We start from the raw sequence: 20,442 nt of genomic DNA, 5'->3' as shown, positions 1-20,442 counted from the left end.
CCTGTAGGGATCAATAAAGTCTCTCTGAATCTGATCTGAATGTGTGTGTCATTATCTTTGTCATTTTTTTTCTGTGGATAAAACAAAAAATATAATTCAAGTGCTCTTAATATTATTGTTCTGAAACAATGAAAAGAAATACAAAATGAGCCATGTACCCTGATGAGAACAACAAATCTGCAGACTCTAGCTTGCTGTAGGATACTGAAAACAGGAGCTGCTCACTGGCTCACAGTGTAACTGAGAGATGAGGGTGGTGGCCATTGCAGCTGTGTTAAATACAAAGGAAGTTCACGGCCCTCTGTGCAGCGTACGCAGAGTAAACAGTGCTCCAATGCTACAAAAATACTTCATTTGTGTTGGTTTGTGGTTAAAACAACATACAACGGAAGATGCACCACGTGAACATGAGGCTCCAGGGCCCCTCTGTGTTTGGGGCCCTGGGTTTGGTAATCCAGGTTTAGGAGGACCACTCCAATGGGCCATTAGGCCACTTGCCTTGTGGAAAAAGGTGTGTAGAGCAACCGGATGCAAAAACATTACCAACACCTCATTGACATTTGTAACCTCAGACTAAATATAGACTATATGGCTTATGAGAAAGTGAGAAAGCCACGACCCTTATTAATGTCTGTCATTTATAACTGCAAAGGTAATAGGAAAGTGAGAAAGCCATGACTATTTATTAAGAGATAACCAACATTTCTAAAGGTTTTATTACCATATAGAACAGGTTAACACCAGCAAAATGGGTTTTCTACTTCTAAACACTTAAAAAGGTGCCATTTTATTTCTATGTATTTTATAGGAAATAATTTTGTTAAATGCTCATCATAACATTATATGTATTTGTAGGGACATATAAAATGTCATAATCCTGTTTATCTCAATATACTGTACATACAAAAAGGGGCAACTGCAGCTCAGCAGGCAGAGCAGACGGTCTGGTTCGGATCCCAGCTCCTTCTGTCCAAGACCCTGAACCCAGAAATGTTCCCAGTGGTTAGACGGTTAAAGCCCACCGGGTGAAAGCCCTACATATATGCAGCTGTTCACCATTTAGACATAAAAAAAAAAAAATCTTGAAATGGAATAAGTTCCTTTGTAATTCTGCATTACTTTTGCAGCTTTATTTGTGTAAATATCTACACTCTTTAATGCACTTGGGATTACAATCAGCCAGTTCAGTCAATAAGATAGGAATTACAAAACAGCATATGAACAATGCCTAAACTTTACACTTGTCACTCTGAATAAAAAAGAAACAAAATAAGATGCCATCACATGTTGTATAAGAGTACATTTTTGTAAGAAGACACTGTAGTAAAAGTAGTTTTTTTCTGTTTTAGTGTTAAATTGGAATGCAATGACAGTAACAGGCAAAAAAAAAACAAAAAAAAAACGATGAGCACAGCAGCCAGCCTTGATCCGAAGTGATGTCTCATAATCAAGACGCTGTAGGCAACACTGAGAGTCAACAGAGACTGTGTGGTCCTTTTTAACTCAAGGCACTGAGGAATTTTTTTTCTGACTCACTTTCAAGCAGGTCCAACTGATTTAAAAAAAAAAAACAAAAAAAAAACACATTTATGTGGCCACTGGAGACGAGACTTGAGAGAGGACACTGAACACGGATTACCAGCCTTTGAACGTTTACAAAGGACTTGATGTATTACATTTCATAACTTTTAAGCACGCATCATTGTGCGTGAGAGAATACATGTTCAAAGAAATAATTACTCAATATGAGAGTCGCGTTCTTGGCACGGGGGAGAAAAGGTGGTTATACCTGCAGCATTTGCCAGATACCTCAGAAAACAGTTCAGGTGCTTTCGTGATAATCCCAGACGAATAGGCAGCAAGTAAGACTGAATCATAGTTCAGCCCGCCGATTATTACTGAATCATGACACATTTGAGAAACAGACAGTACTGGCAGTGGACTGCCAACAGTTAAAACTTTGGTATGACCACGAACACGTAAGAGAAAAATGTCCAGCATTTGTAAATACTATACATGAGCTCAATTGGGGAAAAAAAAAGAAAAAAACGTGACTTTTCCATCCTTTCTAAGGCCAGTGGAATAAATAGAACCGTTTTTGAGAACAGCAACCAGAAGCGTTTGGGACACTGTGTGTCGTGATCACAGGATGTGTGCTCAACTGTATTAGTGACGTATAATTTGGACCTCAGACCTTGGCAGGCCTGACTGGAGGAACATCCTGTTTTGCCCTACAGCTAGTGTGTCACCTATGATTGTTCTTACAGGTCGACCATCTGGACAGGCTGGTTTCAGGCTGATCTGACATTCTCAAAAGCACTCAGGCTTCAGAGAAATGTTGTAAACAGTGGGGCAAGTCTGAGAATGCAGTAACAGGCAAAAGTGTTTCGATCGTCCGTCGGATCATCTTCAACAGTCTCCGGCTGTCCGCTGTGGGAACAACCTATCTGTGCAGGGTCGCCGCATGTCCTGGGACTTCTCCTGTTCATGATGATCCACCACTCAGGAAGAGAGTGTGTGTGTGTGTGTGTGTGTGTGTGTGTGTGTGTGTGCGTGTATGCGTGTGTTTTTGCTGGTATTATTTAGCGATTAAGCGTCTCATTGTAGTGGATTATCAAAAACCGAGTCTGGTAGTACAGAGATCTTCAGCTTCTTTTCTGGCCAGCTGTACTCCTTTGGTAACTTTGTCTAAACAAAGAGAAAGGATATATAAGGTAAAACAAGCAGGCAAGCAAACAAAAACTGAAAATATACGGGTCGTTTCTTACCTCCTCGCGAGTGTTAAGTTCCTGTAAATCCCCGAGCATTTGCTCCACAAACTCTTCAGTCAACAATATCTGTACAGGGAGAAAAGAAGGTCAAATAAATGCCTTAATCACAAAAGCTCCACATGGAAACTATGACTTAGAGAGTGTGTGTGAGTGTGTGTGTGTGTGTGTGTGTGTACCTGAAGCCAAGGGCCGTGGGCTGCATACGGATGCTCTTCAGTAGCGAAAGCTCCTTCAACTCCCGTGGACACAAAGGTAATGGCTGTGTCTCCATTGATACTTTTGTAGGTGAAATGTCTCCCATGGAGCAACCGGCCCCTGAAAAAGATCAAACACAGGACAGTATGAAGCTTTACGGGATTCACCTGTTGATCAAAAACAATGCCAGGACAAAAATATGTGCAATTACTGTGAGAATGAAACTGAACATTGCATATACTTCAAGAAACTTGGTTTGTGGTGAAAATGGAGACTGGGGCTGGGTAATTATACTCTCATTTTGTCTTGTGTGATAAACCCAGCGCACCCCTTTCTTTTACAGCAATGCGCTTCAACCCCTCCCTAAAAGCCCAAACCCACACTCAGTCAGGCTGTGGCATGTTCAGTTCACTTTGGTTTGTTTTAAAGTTCAATAAACGCACCATGTTTCCAAAGTCAATAAGTAAATGTGTTAAATAATGGGATTCTGACTTTTGCCATAATGGAGCCCCAACACAGACGTCTTCCTTTGGGTCTGGAGGGGTCTGTTAGTGTAAAATGCTCACCTATTTTCACATATTAAAAGTCAGAGAGTTCGTAGGTAACTTGACGTAATGGTTCCCCATGCTGGCATCACATAATTGAGCCCTTTGTGCTGCACCTCTCTCCCTCTCTTATGCAAAAGGTCTCCCTTTCAGCTAACTCTGGTGTTGTGCTCTCCTACACGAGGCAGGTTTTTCCTCATGTCACATGTGCGCAGAAGAGCATTTAGAAAAAAGCCTCCAGTTCCTTCTGAATAGTAATTGCTCCGATGGTATTTTGTCTGTGAAAACTCATTCCAAAAAAAATGTCACATGTTCCGAATAAAGGTGAAACCAAGCCCACACAGTCATCAGCCATAGGTGCGTGACTTTGAGAAGACAGAACTAATCGGAGGATAAAACTTCAATGCAAGTTGGTTGACACTATGAGGACTATGAAATCACAGTTCTAATTCAGCGGATCATGACCTTTGTCCTTTTAAAACCACTTCCTGCCCACTGACACACTTCTGGTGGAGTGGGCGAGCAGTTAAGAGAGCCAGTTATTGTACATGACCTGCGTTGACTTCAGTCAATCGATTATGGCGTCAATGTACAGAAATAACCTTTACCTGACTTCTTCAGTTAGCGAAGGGCCAGGAAAGAGGTAAAAACAGCAAAGCTATTTACACAGCACATGCCAGACAAATACAGAGGACCAGAGTCCAGACCCTTCAAGTTCCAAGTGACCGGCAGCAAAAGCATGACAGTCCCTTCATTCATGTCACAGGATACATCTACGCCTACTTACAACGGTTTCACTTCGGCTAACTGAAAGCACTGGACACATGAAAAAAACTACCTTTTTATTTTTTCCACACTTTGAACAGACATCAAAGTGAAAGTAGGTGGAGGAAAATATGAGTTTGGGTCTGACTAGCAGAAAGCCCCTTTTTAACCTCTAACAAACTGGTGTCATCTGTGCTTTTATTCGACATTCTCCCACACTCACCCAACGCAAACGTTTGGACTATTTTTAATCGGTCTGTCTTAGGGACATTCCAAAAGAGTAAATATCGTGTGTGAGAGTAGGAGAGGGACTGGTGCAGTACCGCAGGCAGAGGGGCAGCAGTGTGCCTGACTCTTGGTTGAATTTAAGATGGACGCTCTCCAGCTGCCGTGTTCGGACCAACTCATGAGGAACAATGGCCGCTGAACTCTCACTCTCCAAACTGTCCTTCCGGCTCCTGAGAAGCAGACAAAGAAGAGAAGAGAAAGAGTGGACGTATAAGTGAGGAAGTCTGATATGGTACAATCAGCAGCGAGAGAATGACAAACAGCTACTTGGCCTTTGTCTGCTTATGGGAGTGTGCGGGCACAGATTTCACAACCCTGCTCACACAGCTGTTACCTGATTCTGTGGAAGAAGCAACGACTTCCAGGGAGAAACAGCAACAGATTAGTGACAAACCACCATAATATGTTAGTAGCTAAGAAACAATGGCGATAACGGTTCAAATGTCAGTTGTGCTGTGAGTCACGGCACACGGTGCAGGGAGTTATCCTGGTACAACCCTTGCGCTGAGCTGAACCCATGCTAGTGTGCTTGTGTTGGTGTGTGGGCGGAACACTCACTGAGGTCTTTCATGGTTCGGTCTTTGGCTGTTGATTGGCGGTAGCGCTGCCTTGCTGTTAAACTCCAGTCCTTTTCTCAGGGTCTCCCTGATCTGCTCTGTGTCTGTCAACACACAGACAAAGATCAGCGTGGAATTATCCCATCATGAACCGCTGACATCATGAAACCAGAACTCCTGTGTACAGATCGGTTAAGCATTCTTGGTCTTAATTAGAGGATCAACTCTTTTCACTCCTTTGGGACTTTGCATACCTTTGTCTGAGAGCCTCCGTGGCTGTGAGCCTATGCAGATGGATCGGCTGTCCTCCTCGTCCTCTGGCGGTCGACTCAGGTCGTCCCACACGCACTTGGCGCTGACCCCACTCAGGTTAGAGCCCTCTGTCTCGATACCCTGGTCAACTCTCTCCTGCTTAGATGAGCAAAAACATAAACGCAATCATTAACACTAGCTCACATAGGGTTAAAATCTTCAGCAATGACAAGACGCCACATAAAGATTTACTGTATAGTCAACAGGGGTTGCAAAATACTGTCAGAGAGCAAAACGGTGTTCACGTTGTGGTAAAGTTACTCTACGTTATCTATAAACAGGGTTCTTACACATTTTCCCATTTCAAAACTCCACACTCTTCCAGACTTGTCGGTACATTTTTCAGACCATATTTGCCATCTGAGGACACACATTATTGAAATAAATGTTTTTAAAATCCAGCTGTTAACATGAATGTTATTTATACAGTCTACATGCAATTCAAAGACACTGCCACATATTTTTCAAACTAATTTGGTCACAGCTGTCTGGATTTTGTAGTTATAAGGCACTTGGGGCAGGGCTATTCAGCAGTCTGTGGCTTACAAGCGTAGAGGCAGCTCTGCATATGAGTGTGCATTCAGTTGCACACCAAACTTCCTGCCTTGCTTTCGCTGACGTCAAGCTTGCTCTGGTCAGCGCTCACTGAAGCAAACATTTTGGCTGCGCTGGCCACATCCTCCAAACACCATGAAAAACACTCTGCTTGTGTGATCAATTTATTTGAAGAAATTCAGAGTTTAACGTTTTTGAAAGCAGAACAGGGGCAATAGCCTGGAGACACAAATATTTACCAACAACAGTTTTACAAAGTGTTCCTGAGCTCGTGTAGTAATATCCTTTATGCAATCATGTGTTTACAAAGAGGTGAACTTCACACTTCTTGCTTGTGAATGGCTGAACCTTTCCAGGATGCCCCTTTTATCCCCAATCATGATACTACCACCTGTCACCAATGAGCCTGTTTACCTGTAGAATGATCCAAATTGAGGATTATAGTACAAAAACCAATGATGCTGATGAGGTCAAACATTAAATATATTGTCTTTCTATTGTTTTCAATTGAGTAAATGTCAAAAAGGATTAGCTAATTATCACATTCTGTTTATCTGTGTTTTACACAGCATCCCAATTCTTTTGGAATTAAGTTTGTACTAAAATCAAATTCCATACTTTTCCATAGTGCAGAAGGAGCCCCTGCAAAGGGTTCCCTTTAAAATGCTTTATAGATGTAAAGGTCGCTTTGCCGCTGATATCCAGGACAAATCCTTGACCTGTTCCAGGCACGTTCCAGATGGCACAGCAAGTTATAAAAAGCTTCCTTTCATCTATTTATATCTTAATATATGAACAATCGGGTTCCTTTGGGTCACTTTAAACTTAACTCCTTACAATTTTGCTCCACTTTTTCACCCAATTCCTTTTGCTGACCATCTCTCCATCGACAGCGCTTCACAATGAACCCTTTGCACAGCACAACAGTAGACTGTGATGGTGTGACACAATCAATAGCATCATAATACATTTGGAGCTGTATCAATGCTGCTGAAAACAGAACACCAAAAAATGTTATGCGTGTTCAAAATCTATAATACACAAGCAGCTGTGGAACACAAGAATATTGTATTTTTAATAGAATATGTTGCACTGAGCAATGTATGCAGAACTTAATTAAGCCTTACTTGTAGGTGTGGATCAATGTCAAAAATGGTCTCCCCTCTCCTCATGTCTGTGATTAGCCAGGGGCCACCAGCTCTGTACATAGGACAATCATCAACATGAGTCCCAGGCAACATTAACCTCAAGTTAAACACACAGAGTTAATAAATGAACAAGTAGCTACACTCCATTTGTCAAACTGGACTCCATACACATTACATTAGAGTGGTGTTGAGTGACAGTGTTTTCAGTTCAGTGACTGACCATTTGGAGGTAGGTGTAAATATTGTGTTAAACTAGATGGTGAAGCCATCTAGATTTGATTTGCTGACATATAACGAAAACAGATCTGGTCTTATTATGTCAACAGCAAATTTTTCACGGACAAATGCGCTAAAAAGATACCGACATAAAGCATGTGTTAAGTTACATTTCCTGAAAATATAAATGAGGAGCATCCAAACACATACTAGAATTGCTTGACTGACATCTATATTGATACAGCAGCTGTACACTTCGAAACAGAACTAACTAACTCCGCCTGGTTTGCAAAACGATGCTGAGAAACAAAATAAAATCAGAGAATAATAACACAGCCCAACGTGTAAAGTATCATTTTAAAATCTCCCCGATCCATTTCCTGCTGCACACACTCACACTCTGACTCCACGCATCAGCTCCAGGATGCCTTGGCCGTTCCACTGCTGGGCCGCCTGTAGCTCCTCTGTACATACACCCACAATCTATAGGAGACAGTGCAGAGCATGAAAGGTGTGGCCTGCTGCTGCTGTTCATTTAACTTAGTTAAAGAAGAGATGAGTACACACACATTCATGAGCGCCAAAGATCTAAGAAACTGATTTTTTACTCGATAATGCCAAAGTTTTTCTTGCATCTTTCATGATTTTAGTTCAGTATTTTGTTGCCGAATTCTACAAACTAACTATGTCCTGCATATTAAATTGCAGGGCTACTGTCATGCTCATCTCTTCTAATGCTGGTCCTTGTTTTGTGCAGTTCCTCAGTCCAAGTTTCCTGTTATCTGCTTTACTTTAGGATGCAAAAAGATCCCAGAAGTGCTCGATATGAAATTACTTACACTATCTTACTATCACATGCGTGAACTCACCTGGAGAAAGCTCACTGTGCCGAATGGTGTTTGAACTGGTTGCATCTGTGGGTCCTCTGTGAGCAACATATGCTGGATACGAGATTCACTGTTGTCTAGTGGACTGTGCCACGATACATGGTCGCCACTACAAAATGTGTTTTCTATAGAAAAGAAGAACAAAAGAGGCATTAATCTTTACAGTATTACAAAATATGCTGTTTTAGGTTAAGAATATGCGCTCATGTCACAAGTGTTTGTCTGCAGAGTGCATTTGGCCCTGTGCCTTCAGTCACCAATGGGGAGTAGTCCTACTTTTCTACTTTGCATTATCCAACAGACCAGAAAATCTGAAGGAAAGTCACAGTAACTGGAAAAGAGGGGACACAGATGAGCAGGAGAATAAGTGAGAGACACAGAGACAAAAATCCAGATCCAGTTGTGGCGAGAAAAGCATAAGAACTACATTTCTATCTGAGGAATGTGTCTGCTTGGGAGGTAACAAGCACCCAGTCCAGATTTGCTGCAGGAGAAAAGCAAGGGGGAAGACGGCCAGGAATCAGCATTCATTTAGCTCAGGAGCCCAGCCCACCCAAGCGCAAATTGACCCCAGCTGGATAGCAGAGAAGGGCTGGGTGGTGAGGAGAGGGGAGTCTGGAGAGAATAGCCTTCTTCTCTTTCTGTGTGGCTTTTAAATGCCCACTCCCCCCTCCATCACATTTTCTTGTACACATTACATATGCAACTGAAGGATTTAAAGAACTTAGCAGCACAGTATATACCCATTACACACAGAGTATACGTTCACACACATCAACGATGGTCTTGCTTACCATTTTAACAGGGTTGTTTTCATAAATGGCAAAGGCAAAGAAAGGGGAAATTAGACTTCCTGTCAATACCCGGAGCTCCAACAAACAACATGATATGCACTAAACCTGGGACTGCTGCCTGCAGCAGACTCCCCTATTCTATTCTCTTTACACATATTACTGGAATTACAAGCTACCTTCACAAAGAACACATTCTTCACATTCACAAAGACGTGACGAGGAGGCATGGCAACTGCAGCCGAAGGGAGTTGTTCTATCAAAACCTTTGCAGATAAATCATTTACTAGTCTATTAACAAACTGACTAAATAGAAACACAAACCACTACTCTTTAATACAAGTTTTCCAGGTGGAGGATGAAGACTGTAGGGCTGTTTTCATTACTTCTTAGTCCGTTGGTTATTTCATTGATTAATCAATTAACCAGTTCCTCCGTAAAATGTGTAAATAACAAAAAATGGCTTTTCCAGAGTCTGAAACAACATCTCAAATCTTTAGTCTGATTAATAACCAAAAGTTGAACTAAAACAAGAAAAATGCATGCAACTCTTAACAATGCTTGCTATCATATATCAATACCCAATGTTTGGTAGTTTTAATACTTTTTATAGTTCTCTTATCACTGGAACATTCATTAAGAGTATGTACTCTCCAAATCCTTCGTCATTATTGTTGCAAAATGGTCAACAATGAAGTTGTTGGTTCAAACTAATCTTAAGTTTAACAAGAGTATGGCACTAATGGCACTAAATTACTTTGGCCTTGTCCTTGAGGTGTTTTAATATGTTGCTTACTCAATGCAAAACATAAGTACTACTTTGTTTCATTATACTCTTACCTGACTGGAACACATAGCGAGCCAAGCCTTGCATGAGTTCAGCTGGCCAGGTTGGTGGTGCTGTCTCTCCCACCTCTCTTTTGAGTCTAAAGGTGAGCTCGAAGCCAAACCCACTGGGTCCATCTGCTCCTGTGAATCTGATGTTCACACGCATGCACACATGCAGTGAGAAACCAGGTAAACAAACCCTTCAGAAGCTGTATTTCACTCCTTTGTTATATGCATTAAGGTTGTGATGATTACAAAGCTTGTCAAGACCAACAGCAGGCAGTAGAATAATAGAGGCTCATTAGGTGCCATGTAATTCAGTAGGTGGTCTATTCTTAAAGGGCTCCTAGCATAAGCAAATACTTAGTTTGCAAGACTTGATGTTAAGTACAGTTTTCCCTGGTTTTTAACAATCTAAAATGAAAAAATGAATTCAGATCGAGCAAGTTGGCTGCAAGCAAGCTGTTACATTAGTTTACTTACTCATGAACCCTGTTATCCCCGTACAGGTCACTCAGCCCGAAGCTGACATAGTGCCAATGCTCCTGGATGTCCTGAGCTGGACAGCCCATACTCCTATACATACTGATGTAGTCTAACGGGTCTGGTCCCCCTAACCTGTGAGAAGCATAAAACGAAAACCATCAGACAACCACCAAAAGCTGTTTTTAATCACTGAACTGTGTTTACTATTCAGAACACATATGTAAAGACAGTTAGCTTAGCCGAGAGGCCATAACTTGCACAAATGTAGTTAGATATATTTACATAAATGTGTTTTATTAGACTGTAATAGTTTGGCAACGTTATTGAATACCCAAACTCCCCAAAACATGGCAGGAAATACCTCCAGTATGGTCTCAAGATGTAGTTAGCTGAAAGGTTAGCTTAGCAGCTAAGCTAACTGTTGGCTAGCCATCACTAGCTACATAAACTTCTTCCACAAACTCAGTGTCTAACTTACACACGTGTCAGACCCGCAACAACAAAACGGAACACCTACCAATATTTTACAATGGCTGTAACTTGAAGCGGATTAGCCTGTTCGGGGTAAAGTCGCCTGCATTCCCCGTAGATAGCCTGCAGTCCAGGAGGAAACAGCGGCACCAGCCCGTGGGCTTGAGCACCACTGGTAGGCCGTGCCTCATCCATGCCAGGCCGCGAACAAATCTGGCTACTCTGTAAAAAACACCGTATATGCAGTTATCTTCTGCTATCTACCCCCAGTTACACAAAATGAGACAAACCTAAACCATAAAGGCCTCCCAATTGTAATGCTAACCAGCAAAATACACGTTTAACCCTGATCGTTATGGTACACTCAGCAGGGGCACAGCCTGTTGCTCATCACCTACAAAAAAACACCTAACCATTGGTTGGCTGAGTATCGTGACGTCTTGATTGACGGCTTCCATTAGCCAATGGGAAATGAGATTTTAGGTTTGTGTGGATTTGTAGATGCTTATAATTGGCTAATCCACTGTAAATGAAACAGTAGGAAGTTGTGATTTCTGGGACGGGACTTCAAAGTTTTTTTGGGGTTTTTTTGGGTGGGGGGGAGTGATGGACGTATGTGCCAAATGTTTTTAAAGAAAAGTTTAACTAATGAGTGATTGATGAAATACTCTGATTCTTTACTTGAGTGAAAGTAGCAATACGAAAATGTCAAAATAGTCCATTTTAGTCCTGCATTAAAATTTCTATTTGAATGAAAATATAGAAGTAGACCATCAAAATGTACTTAATGTATCTAAACAATTCATCAAGAATAAACATGGCCCCTGCTGGAGTATAGTATCACATATAATATCCTTGGACTGAAAATACAGATGCATTAACCTGTTAGCAAGTGGAGCTAATTTTAACCTTATTTGGTTGTTTAATCTGTAAAAATGCGTCATGTTTTATGATCGGATCCAATATAAATCAGAATCAGAGAAGAAAAGTTCAGACATTTCCTTCTGAAATAGGTCGAACCACAAAGTAGCCTAACATGGAAATACTTCAGTAAAGCAAAAGCCCTTCAAAACGGTGCTCCAGTAAGTGCCTGAATAATGTATTTAATCAGGCCCTACTTTCCACCACTGCAACTAATCATATTTTATTAGTCTCTGTTTTATGTATGTCAATATGGTTTCAGAAAAACATGAAAATTGTATTCCTACCGTTGGTTGCTTGTAAACATTTTATAAAGGAGAGTACGTCAAGGAGCACTTTAGTCAGAGCCTCTTCATGAAATGCATCATTAACATTTCTTGTAGAGTCAAAGAGCTCAGTCAAAATAGATCTTCACTCTGAAAATGTTAAAGCAAAGCATGCTTACTTCCCCGATAAGAGACAATCATGCCAGTGTCATCTCTTTCATAATACTGAATGCGTGTAATGAGTAGAGCAACAGTAAGGGTGCTGCTTTATCAGATGACAGGTTACACAGATAACCAAGGGCGTCAGCCATTCTTCACCCACCTCTTCTTTGCACTTCGATTACCTCATACATATTGCATTGTTAAGTGCTGCAAGACAGTGACATTTCCATTATACGTGACTCTATACATGCAGCGGTACAATAGCAGCCACTCTTTTCTGCCTATTACCACCACACAGTCATACCTGGAGCCAGATATTTTAGATACCCAAGACTCAACCAGAATGACGGAGAATACAACCCCTACTACAGACCCTCTTCTGCAATGCTGTGAAATGAAGGCAGAAGATGTGCGTGCAAATTCAGCAGCCATGTGACCACAGCTACTGTAAAAGAGGTTGTCAGTAGGGTCCTGTGTATGGTACATGGCATATCCCAAAATAACTCTGAGACAGTAAAAAAAAGTGTACTACAGCTATCTATGAATGGGTCTTCCTCTCCTCACACAACAACATGCTGTTTTGTATTTCATACTTCAGCTGAAAATTATGTTCGATGTTGATATTATAATTGAAAAAAAAAAAAATGACTGTCATATCTAATTGGATTGTTTATCCCTAATCTAACTAAGTGCCGTCACCATGGCCGCAGATTTTATGGAACTATAACTGAGTTAAGATCGGGGGAAAAACAATCTGGTAAGGATGTGTGGGTTAAGTAGCATGGTAGCCATTGTGTTTCTGAAAATCACAGTCCTTGAATGCTCTCACTCTTTATTGTGAAATGTAGCTTATCAATTAAATACTGCAATATTTTAAAACTCAAGCAAAATGTTACGAGAGTTAATAAATTCCAGAGGAAAACAATCGACTTTGATTTACTTTATTAACAATATTATTAACATCAACTTTAACAGACTGAAATGTTTGTTTCACTCACATATAAATGAACTCCTTATTCATCATTTGGACAAAGGTAAAAACACACAAACATACAAACAAAAGTAATATCTAATAAACCTAATACATGCTGGAATGAATCTAAACCACACTGGTAATGCATTCTGATGGTCATGATTTCCGCTCTTTGGTGGAACGCAGCGAGGCCGACAAACTAGTGCCATACCAAAAGAACTGAGCCCATAGATGACACCTGAAGATGCCACCATCTATGGAATTCAGTTCTCATAGTAGAGCACTCCTCAAAATTTGGTCCTCAGGAGCCTATTGATCCTCGATCCTTTTTTTTTTTTTTTTTATTTTAATAATGCTCTTTTCAACTAAATAAATAAAACCAAAGTAAAGCCATTTATAAGCAATAAAACAACATGAACACTTAACAATAAAAGTAGGTTTAGGATATATGATATGTAACATGTTGAGCAGCACAATGACATGTCGTCACTCATGACTGTTCCTATTTCTCAAGAAAAGCAGGGTGATGATGAGATGATAGCGTCAGCCCTGCTTGTTTCATTGGAAGATTGAGCAATAGGTCATTACAGTGGCAACTACAGTTGATCTTAAACAGTGATGATTCATATTTGGCATTTGTGCTAAATGTCAATATCTAATTTAAAAGATCTACTTTATCATAAATTGGCAATATATTGTGAGCTATTTTTATGAAAGTGGAAAACAAAACTCCAAAGTGAAGTCACGATTGAATGGACACAATTCTGTGGCTTCAGGGTCATTTTAGGAAACTGTCTTCTCAACTTGAGTATTCCTGGAAATGCTTTCCAACCACTGAAATGAAAGTCTGTCTGCTGGCATGATGCAAGCTCTGAATCAGATCACAGTGATAGTGCGCTGGTCAGGGAATGAAATGACTCATCATTTATGGCCGTACACTCCCAGGAAAAGAACTTTGGGACAATGTGATTACTCACATACAGTTGGTAGATGTATCTTTGAACCCTCTGAAGCAGATTTGCCATTAACCGACCTGCATTATGTTACAGAATCTCTTTCTTTATCTGAAAAAAAAAACCTTATTCAAGGCCCAGAGTTAATATTGACAGTGACAGTACAGTGAGATAGTTCCTCAATGCTATCTCAGTCACTGTGGTTCATTCAGAGTCTACATTCTTTTAGGATAGATGTAACACAGCACAATGAACTTTCTGAGGAAGGCCACACCTGAACACGTTCAGGAAACTCCTATCTTTCCGGCAGTTGGACTGGGAAACAACCGGTTCTACAGCCTATTACTCGACCAGAAATCCCTTTTTAGGGCATTAACCCATTCTTAAAGCCTGCATTAATTAACCAGCTCTCATATGAAGATCAGATTGATCAACATACAGACATCCTTCATGTGCCGCTGCTCAGAAAATGTGGAAGTTTGTAGATGAACTTCAGTAAAAACTGTACCTATTTCAAAATGTTGACATGTTGAAAGTTTGTAGCTTGTAGTTTTACACAGGCGTATCTGACAATTTCTTTAATTTAATCATAATTTGACGAGTTTTCTTCCTATATACTTACCCCAGACATTCACTGAAAATGTTACATGTTCCAGGTCTTGGGTACCATCAGAAATACATCTCCTCATGAAGACCTCCCCGTGCTCCCGCAGAGTCAAGCTTTAAACACACTTCGGTGGTCCCATCTCAACAAAAAGATGTTTTAGAATCAGCAGCAGGTCTTTCCAAACCGAATGAACATAACAGTGCAGCCATCTCCCCCCGGTTCACCTGCACGTTCTGCTCACTCTCCCATGTCCTCCAAGTTCCAAGGAAGGATACAGCATACTGTCTGACATTCAGAGCAAAGAACCTTAAATACCACCACCTTTCACATCACCCATCAGCCTCCCTCCCTCCTCTCTATCTGTTTCTCATACACTCCCTCTGTTCGGTAAGCCTGACAGTCACTTCCCAGTAAGAAGGAAACAGTGGGAGTGAAGAGCACGCCCCCTCACAGTGAATCAACACATAATAGTTTCTGAGGAAAACCATCTGACTGGCCCTGCCCCCTGTTCCCATAAAGTAAGCAGGGGAAAGGCTGTGTCTACTTGAGGAACCAGGAATTCCCCCACAGGCTGTGAACAGCTGTCAAGATGAGAGACGATGACGAAGCTGACACACTGGAAGTTTGCTGGCCGTGCGTATGCAAACAGAAACCGTGTTTGGTGTTGTGTATGGGCGCAAGAGTGAAATAGTGTTTAACACTACAGTATGTTTACATAATACGTGAATGGAAATTATGTCCACACACTGTGGGCGTAGAAATGCAGAGTCATGTTTGAGCTGGTGACACCACGGTTCCTAGAAAAGCGGTTTTATCTTTGCTAAATATTATTTATCAGCAGGGCAGTGTATACTATTTGCGTCACGGGTGTGTTTAGGATGAGATCGATTCATATGAGTATTTGTGTAGCTGGAGTCTTTTATTCGGGTGAGGTCTGATACGGGTGTATTCAGTAGGGCAGATGTCATAAAATAACTTTGTTTGCTCTCTGGTTATAGTCAAACATGACGGGGACCTGATACTGTGTTCAGATGAGCATGACAGTAGGTCAGCTGGGTAAAAACCACGCGCCAGGGGACTGTAGTATTTACCCAGTTTCATTGTTCAATGACCCTGTAAAAACCCGCTGATTTCCTCATCTTCTTTACCAAGTCACCCCATGTATGAGAAACCAGACTCGACTTCATGCCTACTTCCCCATAAAAAGCCCTGTCAGATTAACACAATTGACTTCCTTGATCTAGACAAAAGGGGGAATCCACACGCCGTCGGAAAGAAAATCCCGGCAGTTCTCTTCTTGTACTTGGATGTGTTTCTGCACATATTTCCTGGATGTATGTACTCATTATAATGTGTCCTGACTTTTGCAATGGAGCACACCCAGATTATGTAGTGAAGGTAAAAACCCACAGAATCACGAGGAGCCATTACGAGAATCAGAGGTACAGAGACCCCATAGAATCCCACCATTGATGTGCAGTGACTCTAGACTCCACTTTCAAACTACATCCTTGGGCTGGCGGGATAAGTTGCAATTGACATTTTGCGCCGGACTTCAGAAACAAGCCTGGCTTTCATGCTGCTGTTTGAACACTGGGGAAATCACTCGCAAAGGTCACTGAGCCCATTTCCTTTCTTTCCTCACCATGCATCTAAAGACCTGTAACAGCCCCTTTCAACTGCACTTCACTTACTGGCAGACATATTCAAATTTCTATATAGCAACTGAAAGAAGGTGGAGGTAACCAAGGAGCAAACAGGAGATGAAACAGCATCTTTTATTACAGCTCTTCCTTGTTTTTACCACTGTTGCTATAACATACAACTTACAATCTTCATACTTGCAGTACACTGTGTAGTAATCACTGTTCTCTTTTAATGGAGTAAAAGAGTCCCTGACGGTTCACTTATTCAAGTGTCCTTTGCCGTTTTAAAACGCAGGACTACGACATGTCTCTGAAGTCCTTCCTCACCATCCCACAGGTGATCCAAAGAGAATATACCCTTCTGCTCCACGAACGTCTCAAACAGGTGCAGCCCACCACCTACACCAAAGTAGTGGGATTTGGTGGCGAGGTAGACCACTCCTCTCTGTGCCAGCAGCATGTGGAGGGTCTCATGCAGCGCGGGGTAGTATGCAGTGTTGTAGATCGTCTCCGAGGTGAATATAATGTCATATTTGGGCTGTGGGTCCTCCTTTTTAACCAAAGCAAGAAATGTGCTCCAGTCACCAGAGAAAAAACGACATTTGGACAGCAATGGCTGCTGGGATAGGTCTATGGCTCTTTTCTTAGGTAGTGGGCTGCCATCTTTTACCTCTTGTGTCCCTTTGGCCTTCATTTTACAACCATCCTCCTGTATTCTCCCCTTGCTCCTCCCTTCTTTGTCATCTTCACTGTCTACTTCATCATCATCATCATCATTATCTTGGCAGTTTAGCATTACATTTGGCACTGTGAGCTGTTCGATAACTGTACTGTTATAATCTTGGAAGTGGACCTGCCTGGCTCCTCTCTTCAGAGCCAATATCCCCAACAGTCCCGCACCACAGCCCAAATCCAAAACTGCCTTCCCCCCAAAGGTCTCTCCGTCTCTCTCAATCAGCTCCAGAAGGTCGTAAGTACACTCCCACACCTTCAGCCCCCCCTCATACACTCCAGAAATGAGATCAGACTTCTGCTCCACAGTGCGAGAGATAATTTTCTCCCCATCCTCTCTCTCCGAGGTCGTCCTTTCGAAAACTGTCTCGTTGAGAAAGTGAAGAGGAGGAAGAGTTCCTATGGTAACTGTTTCAGTGACAGCATCCATGAGGAGGAACTCTGGGTCTGATAGTGGAAAGTGCTCTTTGGCCGCTTTGACTGGCTCAGCTGGTTTGATTTTATCCTCAGTCTGAAAAATAAAAAGCAGAGTGCATGGTTAGGGAACAAATGAATTCCCTCAGCTTCATACTATGTGTCTGATATTAAACCAAGGGAGCAACATGAGTCTTTTAAAGTGGCAATCTCAAAGATTTCAGTCCTGGTTGATTTGGTGGCCCCTGTAGTTACTAGTGGATGCAGTTCAACACCACAGGTAACATAATTCTGAGTGCAGAAAAACAAACTATCTCTGTTTTAATAGTCAGCCAATAAATTAGCCTTTTTCAATATTCTGTCAGCAACAGTGATGCTGCACACTGCATGAGTCTGCTGAGAGCAGTGCACAATAAAGAAGCTTATTGCGAGAAGTTGGAAGTGTGCAGCCTGCAGCTCTTCATCTAACAGCTGTGGCTGCTCCTTCTTTTACCACCTGCAATATTTCATCTGATCCACTGTCAAAAAAATGCCAAAAATGATTGTCTTCTTTTGTAGACACTTTTTTGATGAACAATAGCGGTATGTACAATGCTCCCTGACAAACATAATGCACTTCCTGTGACTGTTTCATAATAGAAGTTGACTCGTCTTTTTTTTTGTTGTTTTTTCAGGAATATCGAGACCGACACCCACTTTATAATACTGTAAATATATAAATGTTGCAATACTTTCATCAGTGGGCCATAGACTCAATCACCAGTGTGTTACCCCATTCAGTGATACAAAGCGATTTAACAAATGTGTTTAAATTGGCAATATCATGGCTTGAGGCACATTCAGCAGTACAGATATGAATCAGGAATAGACTGAGGCACGTGCACCTTGAGGCAATCACTCATAGCATGAAATCTTTGTATTTAAATGACCGTGGTGGTTGGATTTGGTTCTTCAGAGGAACTTCCCACAAATTGGGTGTCATGAATATGCTGTGTTGTGAACAAAATGTACAATGTTCACGTATTACCAAAACAATCAAAATTAAATACCAAAGCTGTCACCAAACTTACTGTCTTACTTTACATTCTTAGCTTACTTTGAATTTTTGCTAACCAATGGGCTTTGATAACTACACAGAAAATGGGTTATAATTGGTTCACAACATGACATCTGCTGAGGAAATTAATGTGAAGTCAAATGAAGCAAGACGCTGATATCATAGGATCCATGTGGATTTGGAACTTGGATTCAATCAAAGCTGGATTGAATGTTAATTTGTTTACAACGGTGCCAGAGACCATCTACATTTTAAAAATGTAATGCTCTGCAAGCAAAGACTGAAAGACTGTTTGGCGAGCTGATGACCTCGGACATGAGACTATTACAAATCAGCCATGTGATTCACTGTGTGACAGACACACGGCTTGCAAATATCATGTGGACTGCTTGGTCAAACAGCAGTCACACCCACCGGAGCACAATAGCGTAGATAAAAGTGCCTGGTGATGCCAATTTTGGTGTCTGACAGTAACCACTCATTCGGTCCACTATCAGTATGAACTTGTATGATTTCCATTATGAATTTCGCTTGGCCTGCCTCTGCCCTGTGACGTCAAGGTTTGTGGGCAAGGAGACTATCAACCCACGCTCTCTAGCCGATGCACACCTAACAGAAGAATGTATACTGTAAATCAGGATGGAATTGCTCAGCCAGTGGAAATTACTCATTTAAATATGCTGCGTATTTATGTGGTACATGAGTATTGGTGAGGGGGTGCTTCCCTGCCCTTTTCCTCTGTGTGCCATTCAAAGAGCAACTTTCGCTCTTACATACTGTAGCAGAAGACAGGTCTGCTTTCATTATTCATAAAATCCATACTATTCCACCATTCAATGTATTCTAAACTCTTGCCGGTAAAATTAAATATCTAAAAAGATTAATTATTTGCTCTTATGATGGGCAAACACCACATTAATACATATGAACTGAAAATATGGGACGCTCACCTACTTAAAAGAAACGTTTTTCTCGCTTAGGGGCCAGTCCAGAAAGTGTACTGAGTCATGTACCAGTTTCTCTTTTTTAATGACTTTAGCAGACAATTTTTTTGGTCATATCAGTTTCTTTGTTGTTACATTTCTTCTTCAGTTTATCAAACAGAGTTCTTAAGTAATCTGTTTAACAAACTGGGCAACCACATTGAATCAAACCCTATTTATGTATAAACAGATAAGTGATGAAGACCATGAAGTGCTGTGGTAAGTACACCTAAAGTGAAGATTCATTTTATTGTTTTTAAGAATTAACTTCCACCTGCACTTATTTCTGTACAGTTTTACTGTTTTGCTCTCTTTGCTTTGATGCTGTCATGGCCTTAATTGTTCTGTTAGGATCTTTGCATTGCTCTATGACTGTAATGTTGATGTTGTACATTAAAAAAGTTGCTATTTATAAAATGATAGGGCTATGCCGACCAAGCCTAGTGCTTTATCTAGCGTCCACTTCCAAGTCCAAATCAATGTTTTTGAGTACTTTGAGTACATTAACTTAACCTAGAGCACATTATTAGTTAGCTAATGTTACTCACAGAGTTAGCAGCATTGTCTTTCTTTCTGTTTTGCAATTCATTTCCATCCGCGCAATCCGGGTTTGTTGTTTGTGCTGGAACGTCAAAGTTAAAACAGAATGACATGATGACAGACAACACCGCACGCAGCTATCTTGAGGTTGGAAAGTTAGTATCCCCCCTTTACTACAGGTGACACATGGCGAGCAAGGGTAGCTTAGCAGAGCCGCTGCGTGGAAGAACTGCAAGTCCCAGAATTCTTAGGACCACCTTTCTCCCTTTCTATCGATTAAGTAACGTAACAGTTACAACTCTGTACAAGTAAGAATAGGTTAAGAGGAATATAACATTGGGAATTTATGCACTTAAATGTAACTTTAGGCAGA

At 41.2% G+C, this 20,442-nt stretch overlaps 2 protein-coding genes across 4 annotated transcripts; both read right to left on the bottom strand.

Moving 5' to 3' along the window:
- Positions 1-681: 681 nt before the first annotated feature.
- On the bottom strand, positions 682-11,232 carry sufu (suppressor of fused homolog (Drosophila)). 3 transcript variants are annotated; one of them, XM_076743708.1, is made up of 13 exons: positions 11,141-11,189; positions 10,862-11,037; positions 10,342-10,476; positions 9,871-10,007; positions 8,222-8,364; positions 7,750-7,835; positions 7,116-7,188; positions 5,376-5,532; positions 5,123-5,225; positions 4,600-4,734; positions 2,948-3,086; positions 2,769-2,837; positions 1,095-2,688 (listed from the first exon to the last, which is right to left on the bottom strand). In XM_076743708.1, exons 2-13 carry the CDS (start codon positions 11,008-11,010, stop codon positions 2,599-2,601), a joined length of 1,416 nt encoding a protein of 471 aa, XP_076599823.1. In that variant the 5' UTR covers positions 11,011-11,037; positions 11,141-11,189; the 3' UTR covers positions 1,095-2,598. The 3 variants fall into 3 exon arrangements, with proteins under 3 accessions (XP_076599822.1, XP_076599824.1, XP_076599823.1); XM_076743707.1 differs by having other exon boundaries at positions 682-2,688; positions 10,862-11,232; XM_076743709.1 differs by having other exon boundaries at positions 682-2,688; positions 5,376-5,529; positions 10,862-11,225.
- Positions 11,233-16,462: 5,230 nt separating this feature from the next.
- Positions 16,463-20,296, bottom strand: mettl18 (methyltransferase 18, RPL3 N3-histidine). Its single transcript, XM_076743482.1, has 2 exons — positions 20,078-20,296; positions 16,463-17,586 (listed from the first exon to the last, which is right to left on the bottom strand). The coding sequence occupies exons 1-2, from the start codon at positions 20,180-20,182 to the stop codon at positions 16,609-16,611; spliced, it is 1,083 nt and encodes a 360-aa protein (XP_076599597.1). The 5' UTR covers positions 20,183-20,296; the 3' UTR covers positions 16,463-16,608.
- Positions 20,297-20,442: the final 146 nt, after the last annotated feature.

This window comes from Chaetodon auriga, chromosome 11 (genome assembly GCF_051107435.1).
Source record: "Chaetodon auriga isolate fChaAug3 chromosome 11, fChaAug3.hap1, whole genome shotgun sequence".
In the NCBI taxonomy this organism is placed as follows: Eukaryota; Metazoa; Chordata; class Actinopteri; order Chaetodontiformes; family Chaetodontidae; genus Chaetodon; species Chaetodon auriga.
This window is presented reverse-complemented; position numbering and strand designations above follow the sequence as displayed.

Excerpts from the sequence above, each read along its gene's own strand:
- sufu (XM_076743707.1), bottom strand. The coding sequence starts at position 11,010 with ATGGATGAGGCACGGCCTACCAGTGGTGCTCAAGCCCACGGGCTGGTG. Across the intron at positions 7,836-8,221 it reads GCACAGTGAGCTTTCTCCAG|ATTGTGGGTGTATGTACAGA; the intron begins GTGAGTTCACGC and ends TGTCTCCTATAG. Across the intron at positions 5,533-7,115 it reads ACATTGATCCACACCTACAA|CAGGAGAGAGTTGACCAGGG; the intron begins GTAAGGCTTAAT and ends TGCTCATCTAAG.
- mettl18 (XM_076743482.1), bottom strand. The coding sequence starts at position 20,182 with ATGTCATTCTGTTTTAACTTTGACGTTCCAGCACAAACAACAAACCCG. Across the intron at positions 17,587-20,077 it reads AAGACAATGCTGCTAACTCT|ACTGAGGATAAAATCAAACC; the intron begins GTGAGTAACATT and ends TTTATTTTTCAG.